Genomic DNA, 22,889 nt, shown 5'->3' on the forward strand with positions numbered 1-22,889 from the left:
TAAATGACCGGCGTCTATATCTAGACGCCTGTCATTTACCCAATGCTGGGAGACCGGCGCCCGGCATCCCGATCGAAGGGATTCCGGGCGCCGCGAGCGGACAGCCACGGGGGGGTTAGGCACCCCCCGGGACGGTTAGGGTTAGTCTAGGGGAAGGGGTGGTTAGAGTTTGGCACCCCCGGGGGGAGGTCAGGGTTAGGCACCCCCCCGGGGGACTTAGGGTTAGGCAGCGCGGAAGGGGAGGGTTAGGGGTAGGCACTTGGAGGGGAGGTTCGGGTTAGGCACCCCTAAGGAGGGTTAGGGGGTTAGGTTAGGTTAGTTTATACTTACCTTAGGGACGATCAGGATTTCCAGCGCTGTCGGGCTTCCGCTGCCGGGTTCTGCTGATCTGTCGGGCTGCCGCTGCCGGGAATCGAACTGCCGGCCATGCGGCAGCCAGGATTCCATACCGACTCCCTGAGAGTATACCTGTATTAGTATCCCATCACAGGTCCTTTACATGGCAGACGTACACTAAAATGCTGAATCCTCAGGATTTTATGAGTCCCAGCTCAACCCACAGCCAGGGAGCGTAGTATTCACTATTGGGACACTGCCTGTTGGTTCTCCGTACACTGCATGCCAAATACTCCGGATTCGCAGTGTTTCAGTTTAACCCACAATCATGGAGCGGAGTTCACCCTTAAGAGACACTGCCTGTTGGTTCTCAGCGGCTGGTGTAATTATTGCCGTGGCTGTTAGTATTTGTTTGGAGGGTGGGGATGGTATCCTGTGATGTAAGTGGATCCTTTTAGTCTGGCTCTTAGCTGAATAGCCCAACAGAAGTTGCAGCAGCATCAATTAGAGAGGCACAAGTATTGCCCGGTCAGTCCGGTTAATCACCCACATGTTTGAACGCCTCTGGCGTCTTTATCAAGGTGAACAGAGGCTCCCTATATGCAGGGCTGGTAACAGAAATCATGGGGCCCTGAACACCCATTCTTTTAGGGGCCCCCCATTGCAGGGTCCCTGGCAGAAACAGGCCAGTTGCTTGAGTCTGCCCTCTCTGCACATCTATTCACCCACTGCTCTGCTATGCAGAGCAGCGGTGAAATTGATTTCTCCCAACTCCTCCCACCGCAGGACACTGCGGCCCGTGGGTGGAACAGTACCTGAATAGCGGGACTGTCCTTCCAGAAGTGGGACAGTTAGGAGGTATGCCTATATGTGGTTTTTCTGGGGAACCTCTGAGCCCCCACAGTTTCCCTCCATGCCCCAGACTTACCTCATTCTATGTATGCTTGCCGCAGCGACTCTACTTGTGTGTTTTTTCCTCAGCTCGCCATGCGCCGGATCCTCTCGTCTCTCGGTGCTGGCTTGCCTCCGCTGGCTACTTGATTCTCGAAGGACTTAACCTAAGCAGCATGGGGACTGGTATTAGCTCCTTTGCATAAGCATATTTTATATATATATATATATATATATATATATATATAAAACAAAAAGTGGAGAAGGAGCGCCTCCTGGTGCAATAACATTTAACCTTTTTTGGACCCTTCACAAATTTCAATCACCTATGTGGTGGAGGTGTACCTTTGACAGTGGAATAATCCACAATTATATCAATTGTGGATTATTCCACTGTCAAAGGTACACCTCCACCACATAGGTGATTGAAATTGGTGAAGGGTCCAAAAAAGGTTAAATGTTATTGCACTAGGAGGCGCTCCTTCTCCACTTTTTGTTTTATAGGTTTTAACTGTTTGACGACAGCTTTTGGGAGACGGAGCTGCCACCCTGAAGATCTGGGGAGTGCTGCATCACTTGTTTTCTTATAATACTCTAAGTGACATTATCAAGCACTAGTGCCATATACCACTACTTCTCTGCTTAATATATATATATATATATATATATTTTTTTTTTAAACATAAGCTCCCCATCCCACACTGTGCTTCCATATCCCACTGTGCGGCCCCATCTGACACTATACTCTCTTATACCTCATCCCACAATGTGCTATCCTATTCACCATTGTGATCCCCAAGCCACACTGTGCCCTCCCATCCCCACTGTGTGCTCTTCCATCCCCCACTGTGCTTTCCCATACTGTGCTCTCCCATCCCCCATCCCACTCTGTGCTCTCCCATGCCCCCTCTCACACTGTGCTCTCCCATTCCCCTCTCACACTGTGCCCTCCCATCCCCACTGTGTGCTCTCCCATCCCCCACTGTGCTTTCCCATACTGTGCTCTCACATCCCCCATCCCACTCTGTGCTCTCCCATGCCCCCTCTCACACTGTGCTCTCCCATTCCCCTCTCACACTGTGCTCTCTCATTCCCTTCTCACACTGCTCTCCAATCCCCCTCTCACACTGACCTCCCATCCCCTACTGTGCTTCCCAATCCTATCCCACATTTTGTATCCTCCCCCCTCTCCTAGGCAGTACTTACCACTCCTGCTCGAGCTACCTGGGCAAGCTTCTGCTGAGTCCTCCTCCGTCCAGACTGCTGCTGGGCGGAACTGGAGAGAGGCAGAGCACTGGGGTGGGGGCGGGGCTACTGCCGAATGACGCCTATCTCTCAGCCAGTGATCTGAGGAGACAGTTCCACTTACATCAGACTCCTCGGATCCCTGGCTGAGACATCAGGCAGCCACGCCCCCACCACAGTGCTGAGCTTCTCCAAGTGCCTCGGCAGCAGCCAGTAGTAAGTATCAGCACCCTGCCCCCCCCGCCCTCACCACTGACTGGACTTGCTGCTGCAGTGATCAGCATGGGCCCTGTACATGCCTGCACCCTGCTGATCACTGCAGCAGTGGTGCAGGGAGCAGTACACTCCGGGGCCCCCTAGGACCTCGGGCCCCGGTACAGTTGTACCCCTGCCCCCCCTGGCCATGGGCCTGCCTATATGTAGCGAGGCTCCTCAAAGTATAATCAACTGAATAATAACAGACACCTGTTTAATTAGCATTGTAGGATTTTTAAGTGAACTATATTACTTGTATAGCAAAGTAAAGGCATTATCTACTTTAAAAAAGCACATTATGCAAACTATATAAAATTGGGATCACACAGAAAATACAGAGTAGATACATTATAAAAGTAGCAAACAGGATTTTGGTACTCACAGATAAATCCCTTTCTCCGATTCCATAGGGGACACTGGAGGCTTCAAGACAGTGGGGTATAGACGTGTGCTAAGTGGGAGCTGGCACTTAAAATTTTTGAAGTGTGACTAGCTCCACCCCCTCTATATAAGCCCAGTCTTAGGAAACTGTGTCCGAGGAGAGCTGGGAAAAAACTAATGGAAGAGCAGGAGGCGAAACAAGTACACAGGACAATTAGAAGTTTGAAATAACATCAACACCACAAGAGGCATCAAACAGTCCTCTAACATTCATAACATAAAATGACCACAACCATGGCAGGAAGGAACAACGAAGGTTTGGTGTCCAGTGTCCACTATGGAATCGGAGAAAGGCATTTATCAGTAAGTACCAAAATTGTGTTTTCTCCTTTACCCACTAGGGGACAATGGAGGCTTCAAGACAGAGCTCCCATCATGGTGGGAGAGCTCCAAGAACCCTGCAAAACAGACGGGTCATACTGCACTGCAGAGGCCACAAACGTGTCAAATCTATAAAAACGGATAAAGGTATGCCGGCCAGACCAAGTGGCCGTCCGGCAAAGAAACTCCATGGAAACCCCGCGAGCAGCTGCCCATGAGGAACTCACTGAGTAGAATGTGCTGTAATAGAAGGAGGAGGCTCCCTAGATGAGGCCACATATGCCTGTCTGATGGTCAGACGAATCCAGCGGGACTGTTTGGCAGCTGGCCAACCAGGATTAGCAGCATCATACAAAACACAAAGAGCGCCTGTTTTACGTATGGCTGCAGTCCTCTCCACATAGATCTGAAGAGCACTAACAACATCCAAGGATCTTGAAGAAGGTGAATCTTGTGGAAGAACCAGTACCACAATAGGTTGGTTGATGTGGAAAGCCGAAACCACCTTTGGAAGGAAATCCATTCTTGTATGGAGTTCCGCTCTATCCGCATGAAATACCAAGAATGGAGGACGACAGGATAGAGCTCCCAGTTCTGAGACCCTTCTTGCTGAGGTCAGCGCAAAAAGTGTTTCCTTCCACAAAAGATATTTTAACTCCACAGACTCCACAGGTTCAAACAGAGAAGACTGTAAGAAGGAAAGGACAAGATCCAATTCCCATGGAGACATAGGAGGAACAAAGGGAGGTTGTAACCGTATAACACCTTGCAGAAAAGTCTGCACCTCTGATATCAAGACCAGCTTCTTCTGGAAGAAAACCAATAGAGCTGAGATCTGAACTTTCAGAGAACCCAGACGCAGTCAGGCCAATAAACCTGCTTGCAGAAAAAGCAGAAATCTGGCTAGTTTGAATTCTGTAGGAGGTGACCCTCGCCGTTCACACCATGAAACATAAGCCTTCCAAATACGGTGGTAATGTTTCGAAGTAACCTACTTCCCGGCTCAGAGCATAGTAGGGATTACCCTGGATGGGATCCCGCTACTTCTTAAGATGGCCCTTTCACCAGCCACGCCGTCAAACGTAGCCGCTGTAAGTCTGGATAGATTAAAGGAACCTGTAGTAAGAGATCTTCTCTCAGAGGTAGGAGCCACAGATCGTCGATCAGCAGAAGTTGAAGGTTGGAATACCAAGCTCTTCAAGGCCAATCCGGAGCCACTAATGAACCTTGACCTCTCCCTTTTGTTGCGTTGTAGAATCTGAGGGAGAAGAGGAAATGGTGGGAACAGATAGACAAATTGGAACTGCCATGGCGTTGACAGTGCGTCCACTGCCATTGCCTCCGGGTCTCTTGTCCATATTCAGTAGAGAGGCATTTGATGATTTTGTCTGGATGACATGAGGTCGACCAGTGGAAGACCCCACCATTGGACAAGCCGTTGAAAAATCTGAGGATATAGCGCCCATTCCCCTGGACACACATCTTGCCGGCTGAGGTAGTCTGCCTCCAAATTTTCGACGCCCGGAATGAAGATTGCTAAAATTGCCACCACAAACGTTTCCGCCCAGGTTAGAATTCGGCTTACTTCTTTCATAGCCAGCCCACTTCTGGAGCCGCCTAGTCTGTTTATGTATGCCACTGTCCAACTGGACTCTGACTGCTTGGCCCCGCAACAGGTGATCTGCTGTCTGAAGAGCGTAGAACACTGCCCTTAATTCCAATATGTTTATCGGCAGACTCGCTTCCTGTAATATCCAGCGGCCTTGGAAGTGGTGTTCCCGAATTACTGCCCCCAACCTCTCAGACTTGCGTCTGTGGTGAGGAGAGTCCAATCCCACACTTCGAATCTCTTTCCCTCCATTAGGTGTCTCGAGTTCAACCACCAGAGAAGGGATATCCAAGTTCTGGGACTTAACCTTACACTTTGGTGAAGGAAAAGATGGGGTCCTGTCCATTGTGAGAGGAGGTCTATCTGAAATGTCCTGGTGAAAACGTCTATAAGGAATGGCCCCGAATGCCGCAACCATCTTCCCCAGAAGACGAATGCAGACATGCACCGATACCTGACGATGTCGAAGGACCGTCCTCACCATTTCCTGAATGGATGTTGCCTTTTCCTGAGGGAGGAACACCCGCTGACATAATGTGTCCATGATCATTCCCAGAAACTGTAGCCTCTGCATCAGTTGCAGAGGAGACAGGATCCACCCGTGATGAATGAGGAGACTGTGAGTCACTGCGATGTTCTGCAGTAATTGGTCCCTGGAATGAGCCTTCAGCAGGGGATCATCCAGGTAAGAGATAATTGTGATCCCTTTTTTCTGAAGGAGACTCATCATCACAGCCATGATCTTCATGAATACCCTAGGGGCTGATGATAAGCCAAAAGGTAATGCCTGAAACTGAAAATGTGAGTTCCGAACTGCGAATCTCAGAAACGCCTGGTGAGGCGGCCAGATAGGGATGTGAAGGTGGGTGTCCTTGATCTCTAGAGTTACCATTAATTCACCTTCCTCCAGGCCCACAATTACCGACTGAAGGGACTCCATCTTGAACTTGAAAATCCTCAGGTAGGGAATGAGATCCTTCAAGTTCAGAATAGGTCTGACCAAGCCATCCGGCTTCGGAACCATGTAAAGACTGGAGTAGAAACCCTTTCCGGTCTGATTCCTGGGAACGTGGACCACCACTTTCACGGATAGAAGCTTGTCTATTGCTTCTTGTAATATGACACTATTGTCGTTGAAAACTGGTAAACCCAAGGTAAAAAACTGAGGTGGAGGTTGAAACTGAAAATCGAGCTTGTATCCCAGAGTGATGAGATCCCGAACCCAAACGTCCATACAGGATTCCGTCCATACTTCTCTGAAGTCCCGAAGACGTGCTCCCACTCTGGGGTCCCACAGGTGAGAGGGAACCCCGCTGACCGGGGGAGCTTTTGTTACCAGCGGTCGCCCTGCTCCCTACCTGCACTGCCAGCCGGAGGCTGGAGCTCACTCCTGAGCTCCGGCTTCCGCAGTGTGTGCAGTGCACTATGGGAGAGACGTCATGAGGTCTCTCCCATAGTTCAGACAGAAGAGCAGCCGGGCAGACCGGAGGCAGCAGACGCAGGATTAAGGTAGGTAGTAGGGGTTTTTTTGTAAGCGGCTTCATTACTATTAGGGGGCACTACTATTAGGGGCATTTGTATTAGAGGCACTACTACTAGGGGGCATTTCTATTAGGGGCATTTCTATTAGAGGCACTACTACTAGGGGGCATTACAATTAGGGGCACTAATACTAGAGGCATTTCTATTAGGAGCACTACTACTAGTGGCCATTACTATTAGGGGCACTATTACTAGGGGTATTACTATTGGGGGAACTACTACTGGGGCATTGCTTAGAGGGGCACTGCATAAAGTGCACCACTCCTGGGGGCACTACATAATGGACACTACCACTACTGGGGACACTGCATAAGGGGCATTACCACTGTGGTCTCTATATAAGGGGCAGCACTACTGGGGGCACTGAATAAGGGGTACTGCTACTACTGGTGGCACTACATAAGAGGCATTACTACTGTGGGCACGGCGTAATGGGCAGCACTACTGGATGCACTGAATAAGGGGTACTACCACTACTGGGGGCACTACATAAGAGGCATTACCACTGTGGGCATTGCATAAGGGGTACTGCACTACTACTACTGGGGCACGGCATATGGGGCACTACCGCTACTGGGGGCACTGCACATGGGGCATACCACTACTGGGGGAACAGCATAAGGGGCACCACTACAGTGGGCATAGCATTAGGGGCACTATTGCTGAGGGCATTATGTGTAAGGGGCACTACTACTGTGGGCATTGTGTATAAGGGGCACAAATGTGGGCATTGTGTAAAAGAGGTACTGCTGTGTGTCCTACATGAATAAGGCACGACTATGTGGTGTAATGTGAATTGGGTGAATCAGGATTGTGCTACTGTGTGGCGTATAACTTAATGGCCCTCGGGCTTCGTTGAATTTTTTTTGGCTCACACTGTGTAAAAGGTTGAAGACCCCTGTTCTAGGGGGTGGAGCCGCAGACAGAAGATAAGTGGATTTACCCCCAGTAGCCTGAGAAATCCATTAACCTAGTTACGCTCCAAATAATACACTTCCCATGAATGCCATTGTTTAAGCCACAGCGCCCTGTGCACAGGAATCGCCAGAGCTGAAGTCCTGGAGGCGACATTGATAACGTCTTTGGACGCCACTCCAAGGTAAGCCAAAGCTTCACCTATATGCTCTGCTAACGGAATAAGCTCCTCCACCAGCAGCTGATCTCTCGTCCCGTCAGAAAATTGTTTTGCCCAAAGCTTTGTTAGTCAAGCAGCTTACAATCGCAGGACGCAGAGTTACACCTGCCGCTGTATAAATGGACTTGGGAGTATTCTCCAATCACCTGTCCGATATCTCCTTCAAAGACGTTGCCCTAGGAACCGGTAGCGTAGTCTTCTTAGACAGATGCAACACAGATGGATCTACTGTACGAGGAGTTTCACAAGATTTTCTGTTATCTGCAGGAAAAGGGTAAAAGGATGATAACTGCTGGGACATCTGAAATATTTTATCCGGATGTTTCCAAGCTGAAATCAGAAGAGAATCCAGTTCTTCTGAAATTGGAAAAGTAGCAGCCTGTCTTTGTTCTTTAAAAAGAAAGACTGCCATGCAGGAACCTTGTCCTTTTCCTTTATCTGCAATACCTGGCGGATTGCAGAAATTAACGCCTCTATCCCTTCGAAAACAGGCTCAGGCTCCTCCTGGAGCTCTTCAGTACTCCTCCTCTGAGTCATCCGACTGGAGGACTGAGGGTAACAATCTCTTTTTTGAGACTTGTGGCGTTGTCGTGGTATGGGAAGGAGCCATGCCTTTTGTGATTCCATCCATAGATATAGCTAAGTGCCCATGTTGGTTTTTCTAGAGCAGCTGATCTGGAAGCCTCTCTCTCTTTCCGGGAAGCCTCCAGCTCAGCAGAGAGATGCAGGGCTGCCAAGAGAAATCCTGGGCCCTGGTAAAGCAACTTCTGGGGCCCCCCTAGCCATATGCAGCACTTGACATTTCTGTTGTCTATTGTAGGAGATGCAAGATCTTATTGGCCGCAGCATATAGCAGCTGGATTAGTGTTTCCACTAGACTGCGTGCCCCAGAGCCCCTGTGATTTCTATTTAAACAATGTGGTCACATACCATGTTGCACCCCAAATCTAGGAATGGTGAGTGCCGTGGATTAGTGCTTTTTGTTTATTATGATTAATTTTTATAATTAATCATTTTTGTGATCACATTTTCTCATGCACCCTTTTTAACTAGTTATCTAACTTGTGTCAGCTGTTTTCCTAGGTGCTTTGCAACAGGTGTGCTTGGTAACTGTCTCACATTTAAAAGCAAAGTTGCTGTGAGCTTTAAACCTTGATAGCATACCCTGAGTTTAACACTAATGTGATGGCTATGTCCATGTTATAATTCTGAGCAATAGAGTAGGGACTTGCAGTAAAGTGGGGTCCCGTGAAGGGGGCTGCAAGCTTAAATGCATTGATCAATTCATGAACCAAAACCCCACTTTTTATTATGTTTATTATTATTATTATTGTTAGTTATTATGGTGAGTGCAGAGCCCCTGTGATTTCTATTTAAACAATGTGGTCACATACCATGTTGCACCCCAAATCTAGGAGTGGTGAGTGCCGTGGATTAGTGCTTTTTGTTTATTATGATTAATTTTTATAATTAATCATTTTTGTGATCACATTTTCTCATGCACCCTTTTTAACTAGTTATCTAACTTGTGTCAGCTGTTTTCCTAGGTGCTTTGCAACAGGTGTGCTTGGTAACTGTCTCACATTTAAAAGCAAAGTTGCTGTGAGCTTTAAACCTTGATAGCATACCCTGAGTTTAACACTAATGTGATGGCTATGTCCATGTTATAATTCTGAGCAATAGAGTAGGGACTTGCAGTAAAGTGGGGTCCCGTGAAGGGGGCTGCAAGCTTAAATGCATTGATCAATTCATGAACCAAAACCCCACTTTTTATTATTATTATTATTATTATTATTATTATTATTATTATTAGTTATTATGGTGAGTGCAGAGCCCCTGTGATTTATATATATATATATACATATATATAATGCAATATATATATATATCTAATACACTAAGGGATGGATGCATTTATACACTCACAGCAATCAGCGTGGCACTCGTCAGCTCTTCCCTTCCCCTCTGTCACATCACTCCTTCTCTGAGTCCAGGGGCCGTCCAGCTTGATGCCTGCCTCCCTGTTCTCTCTCCCAATCCCCGCCCGTCTCCCGGAGCCTGGTGTTGTAGAGAGCCTCGCAAGAGGATGACGTCATCATCTCGCGAGACCATTAGCTCCGCAGCGGCGCGGCAGCTGGGAGTGAGTGAGTGATGCAGCAGCACACTCTGGTAGTCCGGTGACCCACTATCCCCCACCCCCCCACCATCATATGAAAGAACTGCCACCTCTGGCGGCGGAAATTTAATAAAGGTGATTTTTTAATAAAAGACGACAAAACAGTTGCTGGTGTGCTGCGGCTCGGGGCCCCTGGCATTGCCGGGCCTGAGTAATCAGTACCCGCTCCCCCCCCCCTCTCGGCGCCCCTGGAGAGATGGGACATAACAGATGCAAACTGCAGCGTCCAAGACGGTAGATCTGACATCCCTGAAGCTTGTTGTTCAGGATCACAATTGTCACACAACAGGGAGTTAGATGACTGCACCGTGTAAACTTTTCAGCACACTTTGTGCAGGTAAATTACTTTTGAGACGACTTAGAGCCCCTTCCAGCCATGATACATACAGACCCCACACAAACAATAGTAAAGTGTAGTGAAAAATGTCAAAGGTAGAAACTGAGATACAGAGAGGCAGGAGAGAGCCACACTTGCCCTAATAGTGCTCCTAGCAGTGCTAAAAAATGCTAGGCATAGAAGGAAGTAACCACTGATATGTAAAAGTAGCCAGTATCTGCCTTAAATGCTCTCCTGACCAGCCTAAACCCCACTGTTTATTTACAGTCTAGGTTAGGCTAACCGTTTCATGCAGCAGCTTCTTAATGCAGCAGTCCCTCTGTGTAATGGCCGTCATTACACTTCCAGAGAAGCGCTGAGGCCGCTGGAAGGAGCAGGACTCCGTAGCCCCCCCCCCCCGCGCGCTTTGACGCTTAACATGTAATGTCTAAGCGTGCTGTGTGAGGGAGACCTCACATAGAGCATATGCCGTTTGGCTGCCCTGCTACTCAGAGCACCCTACTGCTGAAAATACCCCCTTTTATGTTAGCCCGGCTGCCTCGCTAGTCGGGGAGCCAGGGAATACTCACGCCGCTGCCTCCACTGCCGGTGTGACTCTGTGCACGCTGCAAGCAGCAGCATGCAAAACCCTCTTCAAGAGACAGTGGCCTCTGTAGTCGGGGACCCCAGGTGAACTGCGAGCAGTTGCGAGCGGGTCCCACCGGCAGTTCTAACTATGCAGACAGGCAGTGCAGCTGCTGCATGTCTGTTTTTTTATTCTTTTCTTCAGCGCATCAGCGCTCTACTTAATTAAATCAAAGAACCTGAGGAGAAGTGTATAACACTACCAGCTCCCCTCGGGCACAAACTGTGACTCGGCTTGTAGGGGGGTATAGAGGGGGAGGAGCTAGTCACACTTTAAAAAATTTTAAGTGCCAGCTCTCACTTAGCACACGTCTATACCCCACTGTCTTGAAGCCTCCAGTGTCCCCTAGTGGATGAAGGAGAAAATTCTACTCTTTCATATAGCCACCTAGATTTTAAGAAATAAAAAATATATACAGTATATATGAGGGAATAATCATTAGAAGAATTATCAGAGGTCAAAAAATTTACAAAGATCTATAATTAAAAATTTAATAATGTTACAGACCCATAACATTGATAAATACGGACATCAATATGCTTGCTAAAATCATGGCTGCTCATGGAACATCAGTTTGGATTTGTCAAAAATAAACAACTTGTAAAAGGGATTAGGGCCCTCATTCAGAGCCGTACGCTCTGAGCAGAGCGCACGCTCTGAATGAGGGCCGGGCTCCATTTTCATGGAGCGTCCTCCTGGACGCTCGTACAGCTGTGGGTCACCACCCACAGGCTATACGAGCGTGCATTGTGATGGTCGCGATGGTCGAGACCATCGCGACCATCGAATTTGCGAGCCGGAGCCTGCGGTTGAGGTTTTCAACCGCAAGCTCCGGAGTGATTTTGGCTCTATCAGAGCCAAAATCACTCCCACTGACATCACTAGTGATGTCAGTGGGCCGGCTTCTGACGGGAGGCGTTCCCGAGGGAACGCCCCCGTCAGGGAGGCACGCCCCCGGCACGCCCCCCAAAGGGGGCGTGCTGTCAATCAACATTGACAGCACGCCCCCTTTGATCGGACACAACGAGCGAAGGACTTTCCTTCGCTCGTCGCGTCTGGCGCATGCGCACGACGGAGCTCCCTCCGTCGTGCGCATGCTCAGTCCATAACATCGACCCACTTGCGAGCGGACAGCCGCTCGCGAGTGGGTCTGAATCAGGCCCTAGGATAGCAGTGGCGGCGAGAGTGACGTCTCATGGTGAAAATCGCACTCAAAACGTACTTCTTAGTCTAGATGCGATAAAAGCCTTCATGGCCGCATCTGTTTGATCATTGTCAGTGATTGTATGTTTAAACAATTACATTTTAACTATATTTATAGTTATAAATACGTTTGTTACTTGTATCCATTCCCTGATTCATGAGCTGCTTTATACATTGTTTCTTTCTTGTTTGGGATTGACTAACCCATACCGCTTCATTGAATCAGAGCGTGTACTTTAACTCTTAAGCGCCTGGTCTTCTATTCTACAGTATTGTTTTGAAATTCAGATGTTTGACCTTTGTGATAGTAAAGTGCTGTGTAATTTGGTGGTGCTATATAAATAAAATTTCATAATAATTACTTGACTGTTAAAAAGAGTTGGGTACGAAATATCGACAGTCATAATGACGACATTCATCACGTAGACAGTGATGAAATGTCGATATGTTAGAATGTCCACATTTCATCCTGTTGGCCTATCGGTAACTTACCTGCTCCTAACAGCTGCAGCAGCGTATTCTAGGTCCATGCAGTCATGTAAGTCGGTAAGTATTTGTCCACTATTCCTAACCTTAATTCTTATTCCTAACTCTCCCTCTAGTGCTTAAACCTAGCCCCCTCTAACCCCACAGCCCAACCCTAATGGTGCATACACACGGTCAGATTTTTCCTTCAGATCTGAACAATAATAATTTAAAAATCGTTCAGTCGTTCATATCTGAAGGAAAATCTGACATATCTGACATATCTGTCAGATGAACGATTTGAACGATGCGCGTTCCCGATGGTCAGATAACAATATCTGACATCTGATGTGTTTGCAGTCAGACTTGGACGATTTCCATTCATTTTAATGCAGTCAAAAATCGTTCAATCGTTCAAATCGTTCAAATCTTTGGTAAAAATCGTTCAAATCGTTCATCTGACAGATCTGACAAATCTGACCGTGTGTATGTTCCATTAGGTTGCATGTGAGAGACTTATAGCTGCATACACACACAACGATTTAGTTAATGAACGATTTTAGTAAACGATTTTCTCCCTTGAAAAAATGAACTAAAATCGTTTACTAAAGTTGTTCATTTACTATGTTCATTTAAATGTAATGAACGATTTTTTAGAACTACAAACGATTTTTGCATATTCCCTTACTGAAAATCGTTGAGTTGACAAGTCTGACTGAACTACAAACTACAAACGTGAATGCGCATGAACGAAAATCGTCCATCGTTTGACTCAGAAAGTGAACGATTTTTACAAACGATTATCGTTAAACGATATCGTTTAACGATAATCGTTCAAAAAATCGTTGTGTGTGTATGCACCTTAACCCCTAATGTCGACATTCTGACAATTTCAACATTTCATCTTTAGACATTCTGAGAATGTTGACCAGTTGCCTATTGACCTTTTAACAATGTCGACATTATAACTGCCACCATTCTGGTGTTGACATTATGAATATCGACATTGTTACTGTCACCTTTTGGCTTCATCCTGTTAAAATTGTTGTAAATATTAAAGAGAACATGTCATCTACAAATCAAACAGGGGAGTTTCACAACTTCCGGGAGAGTAAATGACCGTCCCGCATTTCACCCACTTCCCTGGGTGGCCTCCTGCATCTTGCCCACTTCTCCAGTAAAGTGTGCTGAGTCTTCACCCCAACTGATAGAAAGCCTAGCTTCAGCCCTGATGACAGGCTCATTTATGAACTTAATTGTAGTCCCATTTATCCACATTTCAAAATGTACTCCCACTTTTTGGGCTTTGACACAGCCCTCATATAATCAATCTACCTAGTTTTGTGGCTTTGTGAATGCACTTTACAATGTTCATGGCAAAAACATCATTTCTAAATAAGAAAAACTAATAACACTTTAGGATCCACCTACGTTATTTAAACTTTTACACATTTCTCCAAACATACAGCGTGATATAGCAATGTTTACAGTATGTATGTAATAAAAGTGTGTGAACATTAATACTGTCTTTACTAAATGTTTCACATTAGTGTATTTGTAAGTCTTTATTATATTGCATAAATTGCACCTAGAAATGTGTCGTCTGCATCAGTTCAAATGAAAGTGGAAATGCTTCTAAATGTAGGTATAGGAAAGGGACAAACCTCTTATGCGGCCCATACACGATTTTTTGCATGATGTGGACAATTTTGATTCATTGTAACGATCGATCGTGCACATCGTCTGTTGTTTCTGTGTGTTTACGATGGTGATGCGCGTCCCCGCCATCGTATAGCTGGATAGTAGATCTTACTGCAAAACCGTAAGATTATGGTCTATTGTGTACAATGTATGTATCGTATCGTATGATCGCAACGATCAATCGTAAACCATTTGACCACATCATATGGAGAATTTCAAGGGAAATCATACAACACATCTTATGTCAGAAAATCGCACCGTGTGTGGCCGGTTTTACTCAGAAGGGGTGGAAAAAAGGAACTCTGTAGGGAGAAAATAAGGTATGCAGCCTCCTGCAAAGCAGAAAATACACTCCCAAATGTATCTTCTCCAGCTCTTAAAATCATTTAAATAATATAATCCCACATAAAAAGTTAATTTTTTTCTCTTATCCACCAAACTCTCCTAATCACGCAATGCAAACTTTTGCAACCCTACAGGTACTGCCATTTTGGTCTGCAAATCCATGTATTCAGGGTCCCTATGATAAGTTCTGGGTCGAAGTACTTTAAGGGGGCATGTGGCCACGTACGCATTGTTAGACACACATGGAAATAACATGCTGCCACAAAGCACAGCACTGTAGAGGCATGGCCACATAACATTGGCTGTGCTTCATTAGATGTTCTAGGTACTTTGAATGATGTAAAAAGAAAATAGTATTTGCATTGCACTTCTGCTTGCTCAGAAGAGAACCCTGTTATTTGAGCTAGAAAAAAATCATAGTTAAACTTGCACTATATAAATGTTTGTTGCAGCTGTGCCAGCTCTCCTATATCCCCCTTTTTATTTGTCTGCATGAAGAAGAGTGAAAGAAGCCATTTTCTGGGCAGAGATCAAATATTCATGTGACAAGCCCATTTACAAGCAGAAGCATTACTTTGTTATGTGTGTTTACATTCGTAAAATGTGTTTAAGAACTGGAGAGGGAACTAGCATTTTTTCTCCCTACAAAGTTGTCCATTTTTCTACCCCCTCTGAGTTAGCCCCCTTCCTACACTTACAAAGGAATCATTTTTACCTTTCAGTTGCATAAATGACATTGAGCAGCACGGACAAGGACACAATTTATAGAGTTTAAAGTATATTCTATGCTCTTCATAACGGTAAAACAATATTTTGTGAGCATGTAAATAAAGTAAAAAGAAAAAGCAACTTTATTTATGACTCACCGGACATGACTCTGAAACACGTGTTTGGTGCAGGTGGACAGTGAATATTGCATGAGAGCGTGAGCTCTGAGAATTCATTTGAGTGCTGGCAGTGGTACGGGAGAGTGCACCTTCCTTAAGGAGCTGCAGAAGCTAAAAACAAAAAAGTATTACTAGACAACACAAAACAAAGTACTGGTAATTTGATGTAAAAAGTGTATGGTCCTAACAATCACAAGCTAGCTTAATAATAGATACCACATACTGTATGCTCACAAATGTGGTGCCTATATCACCCCCATCCTATAATTTCTCCTTTCAATAACTGTGAGTCCTCTAATATTGCATACATCTGTCTAACAAACAGGACAACTCACCATAGACCCAACCCCATAGGCAAATGCAGGAGGGTTAACAATTGCCTGGAAACCCCCCTCCTCAGCCCACACCATGACCACAATAGAAATATAATATAATTTTTCTAGTGCTGCATGTTCTTCTTAGTATCACAAATGAAATAATTAGCACCACCTGTGGATTTTTTAACATGTATCAGCCAGTAATAAATACACATGTGCAGCAACTAGTAGATCTGGAAAACATGCACTTTTAGGGGTGCCCTGCTATAGACCATCAAAAGGGTTAATTATTAATACTGTATAATAATACAATGTCCAGTGCATAACTAGATCAATATGTACATATATGTCAGGGCAGTGCTAAGTTCTACTGCTGCTTCCAAAGACTCCCGTTTTGCTCCCATGCTTTGTAATGGTGTCCACATCTGACATAAAAACATTCAGCTCAGGAAGGATGACCCTACTTTTGCATTTAATGGCTTACTGTGATCACTGGTCCTGTATATGCTGGAATTATGACCCACAATACACTTTGTATGACACGTATTAAGGATGGTTAAGTTGTAATTATGCCCTCTTCATGGACTGGCCACACTTGCTCTAAAATCAAGTATATGGAAACCCCCCCTCTAGAAATCCTGCGTTTGACACTGAACGTTGAAAGTTGCAAACTTGCATTTGCTTAAATATGTACAAATTTCAGTTAAATATATGAGTTGCTTATGTGCACCTGAGTTGGCAAGCATTCAACTTGCAAGTGCAGGTGCAAAACACAAGCCTACAAAGCACACTTTCCAGATGGAAATGTAATTCAAAATACATGCACAGCTCAGCAGGACATAGTAAACACACACAAATGCCCCTAATCGATCTCTCAAATCACAAGCAGTCGCAAGCATTAGGTGCCTGTTGTTCAAAACACTGAAGCAAGTTGTGCGCATACGCATGTGTGACATATTTTACATGATATGCAAAATTAGAATTCTCATTTGCCCATAGTTAAAACAGCGTACAAAATATACATACAAAATTAATTTATGCTATTACTACTAGCTTGTACAGTTTCAAAAATATATTGTTCACCTGAGTTCTCTTTATACTACTGAAAACCTCCAAACTGTCGATAGAAACAAGCTAATGCCATCTTCCTCATCTCGTTCTTGTATTTGTGATCATTGAATTTTATCATTGAACACTATTATTTTTTTCACTTTAATTATGTGTTAACTATGCAATTACATACCTCCTAACATTTGCCCGTTTTGCGCCCAGAAAAAAGGGACATGGCCTAGAATCAACTAAATACTGGTATAAAAAAACACATTCATAATCAGTAGTGACTATTTGATTTTTTTTCCTTTATACATAATGAAACAAAAAGGGTTATTTCCAAACCAGGAAAAAGGGTGCTGAGGAAATGTTTTGTGCAGATGTTCCTATTTGAGTGCCAGGCATATACACTGGTATATACACTGTGTGCATGTTACTTTAAATCACCTCAAAATACTGTCTACTTTGACTTTTGTTCCATGTCCTAAAGAAGATTAAATTTCTTTCTTTTTTTTAATACAAGTATGTTTAAACTTTAGAGCCATACTTACTTACTCCTACGGAATAGTGTAGAGCCCCACAAATTTAGTGGAATTCTCGTTGACTTCCAGGAGAGCAGGGAGCTCTGATTGATCCCATTCACTTCCCAAAGGAAGTGGGCAGGGCAGGGAGAGATTGGCATCATTATGGCCGTATACTGCTGTATGATGCTACAATGTGCAACACTATTCTGCAGGGGACGGCACCCTTTTAATGTTGACTACGTCACAATGCCCCCTACTCCTAGAGGGAGTAAATTATTTATACAAGATGATATTGGGCTTTGTAGATGTGTGTATAACATTGTTGGCAAATGTGACGTCATGCCAACCAGTCTCTGCCCCAAGAGCTTTCACCAGTTGCCATTACGGTTATGCAGCTGGAGAGTAAAACTGTTTTACAGCATCTCCTGTGTCCTGTCATTTCTAAACTCAGATGAATCTACAGTGTGTCAGAAGAGTGGAAGGGATGGCTCAGGGTCTCCGCAGAGATGATCCGCTTGTCTTTCATGAAAACGTTGAGGATGCCTGGCTCAAGTTTTGCAGAGAGCTACGCTGAACTGGATGAAAAGTCTAAAATGGCACAAGCTTACATACTACTGAATCGAGCTGGTACTGAGGCTAAGGGCAAGACAGGCTGTTTATGCAGAGACAATGAGAATACTAATGAAAGAGTTTGATGAGATATGCCTTCCAGTGAAAAATACCATTACGGACAGACACGCATTTAATACAGCAGTGCAAGACCCCAGTAAAAACATGCAGTTATATGCTGCATAGCTCAAATTGCTGGCAAAAAAATATGAATATAGCGTGCTCACGAATGAGATTAGAGACAAGGTAGGCAGTGTGCACCCACCTATTGTGTAAAAAGGGACTGACACTAGAGACTGCTATACATACAGTATGCATGTTGCATGAAAAGTCACTCACACATAAAGCTATTAACCAAACCACACCAACATACTATCTTCCAACCCGACATCTCTGCTCTGCACAAGATCTGCGTCTCTCATCCCTGCGCATTACTTATTCCCATGCACGGTTACAGGACTTTTTTTGGGCTGCACCCACCCTGTGGAATGCCCTCCCACGCACAATAAGACTTTCCACTAGTTTCCAAACATTGAAGCGTTCTCTAAAAACTCACCTCTATAGACAAGCTTATCAGATTCCAGAACCGCCCACCTAACCTTTTATAGCTCCCTATCTAACTCTCTTCTTATAGTAAACACCTATCACGTCTTCTCTTTCTTCAATTTAACATCCTAACCCTAGGCCAACTTTCCAGTGTGATTGGATTATACAGCCCACCAAGAACATCTGCAATCGGGCAGGACCAATTTGCAATATGTAGCACCTATCCTTGTGTATCAACACCTATTTCCCTATAGATTGTAAGCTTGCGAGCAGGGCCCTCTTACCTTTATGTATGTATGTATGTCTTTTACAACCCAGTAATATGTTAATGTTGATTCAAATTGTAAAGCGCAACGGAATTTGCTGCCCTATATAAGAAACTGTTAATAAATAAATAAATAAGTCCAACGAAAGCATCCAGGAATTTAAAAAAGTAATTAGTGTATGAGACATCCAACATCAACCATAGGAACTGCAATGCTGTATGAATTGTAGTGTTTGCCATTCCTATGAGTGTCACAAAGTTTTGCATTTAATACTGTACATGCTGTAATACTTGTAGCAAGTCAAACCACTTTGCTAGATGGTGAAAATTAAAACACAAGGATGACAGTCTTGCACACCACAACCAAATTGCCCACCACACAGAGTAAACGCTATAGAGTCCACAACAAACACCATGGCAGCCACCAAGTTCCATTGTGAAAAAGCTGACCTCAGAACTATGAAAGATGTAATATTTAACACCTTTAATGACAAAGAAACCTGCAATGCCATCAGAATTAAACTTGATACTGCCACCAAGTGTAATGTCATGTCAAGAGTCCTACTCCACTGATCAAAGCCAAATATACAAATAGACCACACTTATATGGTGAATACTGCTTATGGGGGTCAGGTAATCAACACCACGGGCGTGGCTACCATTAACAATACAAGTCTTCCACTTAGTGGACAGAGATGTAAAGCTGCTTCTTGATTTACCATTGTAAAACTGGGTCTAATCACATTGAGGGCAGAAGTGCATGTTATTCTGCAGGACACTTAGGAAAGAGAATTTGCAGCCCAGATTAACAAAAGTATCATTACGAAACTGCATGTGACCTATCACATGTGCCTAGATGAATCAGTCACACCTACAATACGTGCTCCCAGGTGTAAAACATTCATGATGAAGGACAAAATGACTGAAGGACTCACCCATATGACTGCACTTGGAGTAATTGCCCCTTTGGCGGAAGCATCTGTGCATGAGACCACATCCCCTAATAACTGTGCATCGACTGATTGTGGACATGCCCGATGCCAAGATTTTCATGACTTTATACGATGTGGATTCAGGTAAAAATTTTTGGAACAAGGAATCTTCCATACTCACTACATTCATGACTCCAGTGGGCAGATATGCATTCCCAAGGATACCATATGCCATACGCACTGGCAGGGAGGCCTTTCAATGCTGCATGAAATATCCTTTTGAGTGTTACCATTGTGAGATCATCATGAATGACATACCGTGGGGTTTTTAACATGGAGGAGCATGATCAACACTTCTTAAAAGAGCTTCACAGAATCTGCTCTATTAACAGGCAGCTCAACCCTGACAAATGCCATTTCCGGGCCACAGAAGTTCCATACTTGGGTTACTTAATCACCTCACAGGTAGTGAAACCCAATTCTGCCTAGATATTGGATATGCAGCAGATGCCCTCCCTCTCAGACAAGACCATTCCTGCTTTTGACCAGTCACCTCTCAAAGTTTTGTCTACTTTACAGTGAGGGTACTGCTCTGCTAGGTCTTGTCATGCATGTCATGATGCTGCTGCTGTCACAACTTGGGTCTGTTTCCCCTGCCGCCGGGTCACTTACCGATTCTGCCAGTGTTCTCTATCACATCCCAGATGCACAAGCTTCAGTGTTTCTCGGCCTGCTAGGCCTCAAGCAAGAACTAAGCCTGCTACAGAGTACTGCAGTGACAAGTCCCGATCACCAGTTTGCAACAGCCAATCAAGTGATAGCCTGAGCCTCACCGTACCACCTGTCTCTGCTCAGCCTATCTCAGGTAACCCAGAGGTATATATCCCAGCTGCTGACTCTACCTACTTCCCAGTACAGTGTCTAATCTCAGTTCCTACTGAGTGAGCTATACTGAGCTCCTGATGCTTACTTATATCCAGTTTGTGCAGTTTTGCTTCCTTCTGCTATACGGATTCCTGCAAGTGATCTATACCTGGGGCAGCTATTCCACTGGCTGCACAGAAAATCTCAACCTGTTCCAGCTATCCAAACCTGCAACTTGCCTTTGTATACCATTCTCATTGCATGTTGAGTGTTCCTGGTTCCTACACCATTGATGCCGTTCCTGGTATCAGCATCCACTCCGTCAGCATCTGGTTCTGTCTATGCCTGATGTAGCAATCCCACTAGTTGCACAGAGAATACCTACCTGTTCAAGTTATCCGAACCTACAACTAGCCTGTGTATACCATTCTCACTACATGGTGAGAGTTCCTGGTTCCTGCTCCATTTGATGCCGTTCCTGGTATCATCACCTACTACCCATTCCGGTGTTTTGTCTGCATCCGGTCCTGCTACCATCTGAGTGCTCCTGGATCCTGGACTACAGCAACAACCCAGTTTCAGCCTGGTCAAGACGTTGCCAATATCTACCACTCCAGCATTCTGGTTACAGTAAGAAGAGTGTTTTATTATATATCTACAGTATTAATCCAGTATCAGCCTGGTCAATCTACTGGTACACTCTCATCTGACTGCACATAACTTGTCTTCAACACCGACCTCCCTGGTGGTCTAGTGGGTACGATCCGGCATCTCTCCGCCGAGACCTGGGTTTGATTCCCGGTCAGGGAAGTGTTCTTCACTACATGCCAGGAGGTCTCCTTAGGCCTGCCAGCTTTCTGTGCACGCCTCCAGACACCAACACAGATGAATATCAGACACCGGGTTCACAAACAAATACTAGTCTGACAGCGCATCTCAACTGAATTCCATGCTAACCAGTCCTGAAGTCTCCCAACTTGGTTTGGGTACAGTTTGTATGCTTTTGCTCCCCAAGCTCTCACAGAGATTGATTCCAGGTATGTGTAAATTGTAACGGAGTGTTGACATTGGTGTAAGTCTGCAAAAAGTTTCATGAGTCTATCTATGGTCGGCGAGTCATTGTCATTGTGAATACTGACCATCAATCTCGGATCACAATCCTCCACAAGTTTCTACACACTGCTTCTGCCAAGTTTCAGCGTATTATGCTCTAGCTGCAATGTTACCAGCTAGATGTGGTGTACAAAAAGGGTTGACAACTCTATGCTGCTGATGCCCTGTCAGTTTATTTGTTGTAGGCACAGAACAGGGACCACTGGCAAGTCTCGTAGAAGGATATAACACATAGGATTTAACAGGACTGAATCCGGAATGGAAGATATAAGCAAATAATGCAGGATGATCCGAACTGGAAACGGAGGTGGAACCGGAATAGGACCGTAGGTGAATAGTAACTTGAACTGGAATGGGAATGAGTTATGAGCTACTGGCAAAAGAACTTAGTTGAACTCGCAATGCTCAGGTGCCTGGGAATGGTTTATATAAGGCACTCTGCACCAGCTTTGGACGCTGGAGTCATTTGAGAAGAAAGTCTCTGTGAATGGTTGCAATGGTGTCAGCTGATCTCAGGCAAGATGGCGGTGCCCATGCCGTGCTGGACTGTGATGACTGGTGAGTGCACATACATATGTCAGCAAGAAAACCAGCAGCACCAGGTGAGATAAGAGGGTTTGAGATTCTGCAATGTGACATGCTCTTTCTTGTGCATTACTACCTCAATTGGATATTTTGGAGAGTGACAGCAAGTTTGATGTCATGTCATGTATTGTGCTGGATGTCTACAGGATCTTTGTAATGGAACTTTGAATGACAACCTCTGCTAACGGTTGTCTCAGGTTTTACTTGATGGTTGTTTTTCTTCCCGGGAATTGTTTCAAAATTTGCACCTATTTTTTGCCATCTGTGATGAACTCACACTGTCTGATGGTGTACTCATGGAGAGTCAACGCTTCATCATCTCCTATGCTCTGTGTAGGGTTTCTATGCCAGGTTCATCAAAGGCAACCAGGGTGTGAAGCTACCAAATGCAGGGCAAAGAGGCCCTCTTTTGGCCTTTCATGTTGGCCGTGTTGTAGCTGCTTGTGCTCCTTGCAATACCCTTTGTGCTCATGCCAAAGAACCTCTTACTCTCCATGAAGTTCCCAAGCAGTAAGAGCACTTTGTATTGGTTGCTTTATATTCGGGTTGGTTTGAACTGGACTATTTACT

The 22,889-nt window shown here is 45.1% G+C and overlaps 1 protein-coding gene across 7 annotated transcripts in view; it reads right to left on the reverse strand.

Annotated features, from left to right (window-relative positions):
* KIF21B (kinesin family member 21B) overlaps window positions 1-22,889 on the reverse strand; it is a 299,791-nt gene that overhangs the window by 195,860 nt on the left and 81,042 nt on the right. For all 7 annotated transcript variants that reach the window (XM_088445771.1, XM_088445769.1, XM_088445770.1 and 4 more), the window contains exon 5: window positions 15,494-15,625. In XM_088445771.1, the coding sequence (XP_088301897.1) occupies window positions 15,494-15,625 (132 nt within the window). The remainder of the gene's footprint in view (window positions 1-15,493; window positions 15,626-22,889) is intronic.

The sequence above is a fragment of the Taudactylus pleione genome, unplaced genomic scaffold (assembly GCF_031769625.1).
Source record: "Taudactylus pleione unplaced genomic scaffold, aTauple2 ptg000387l, whole genome shotgun sequence".
NCBI lineage: Eukaryota > Metazoa > Chordata > Amphibia > Anura > Myobatrachidae > Taudactylus > Taudactylus pleione.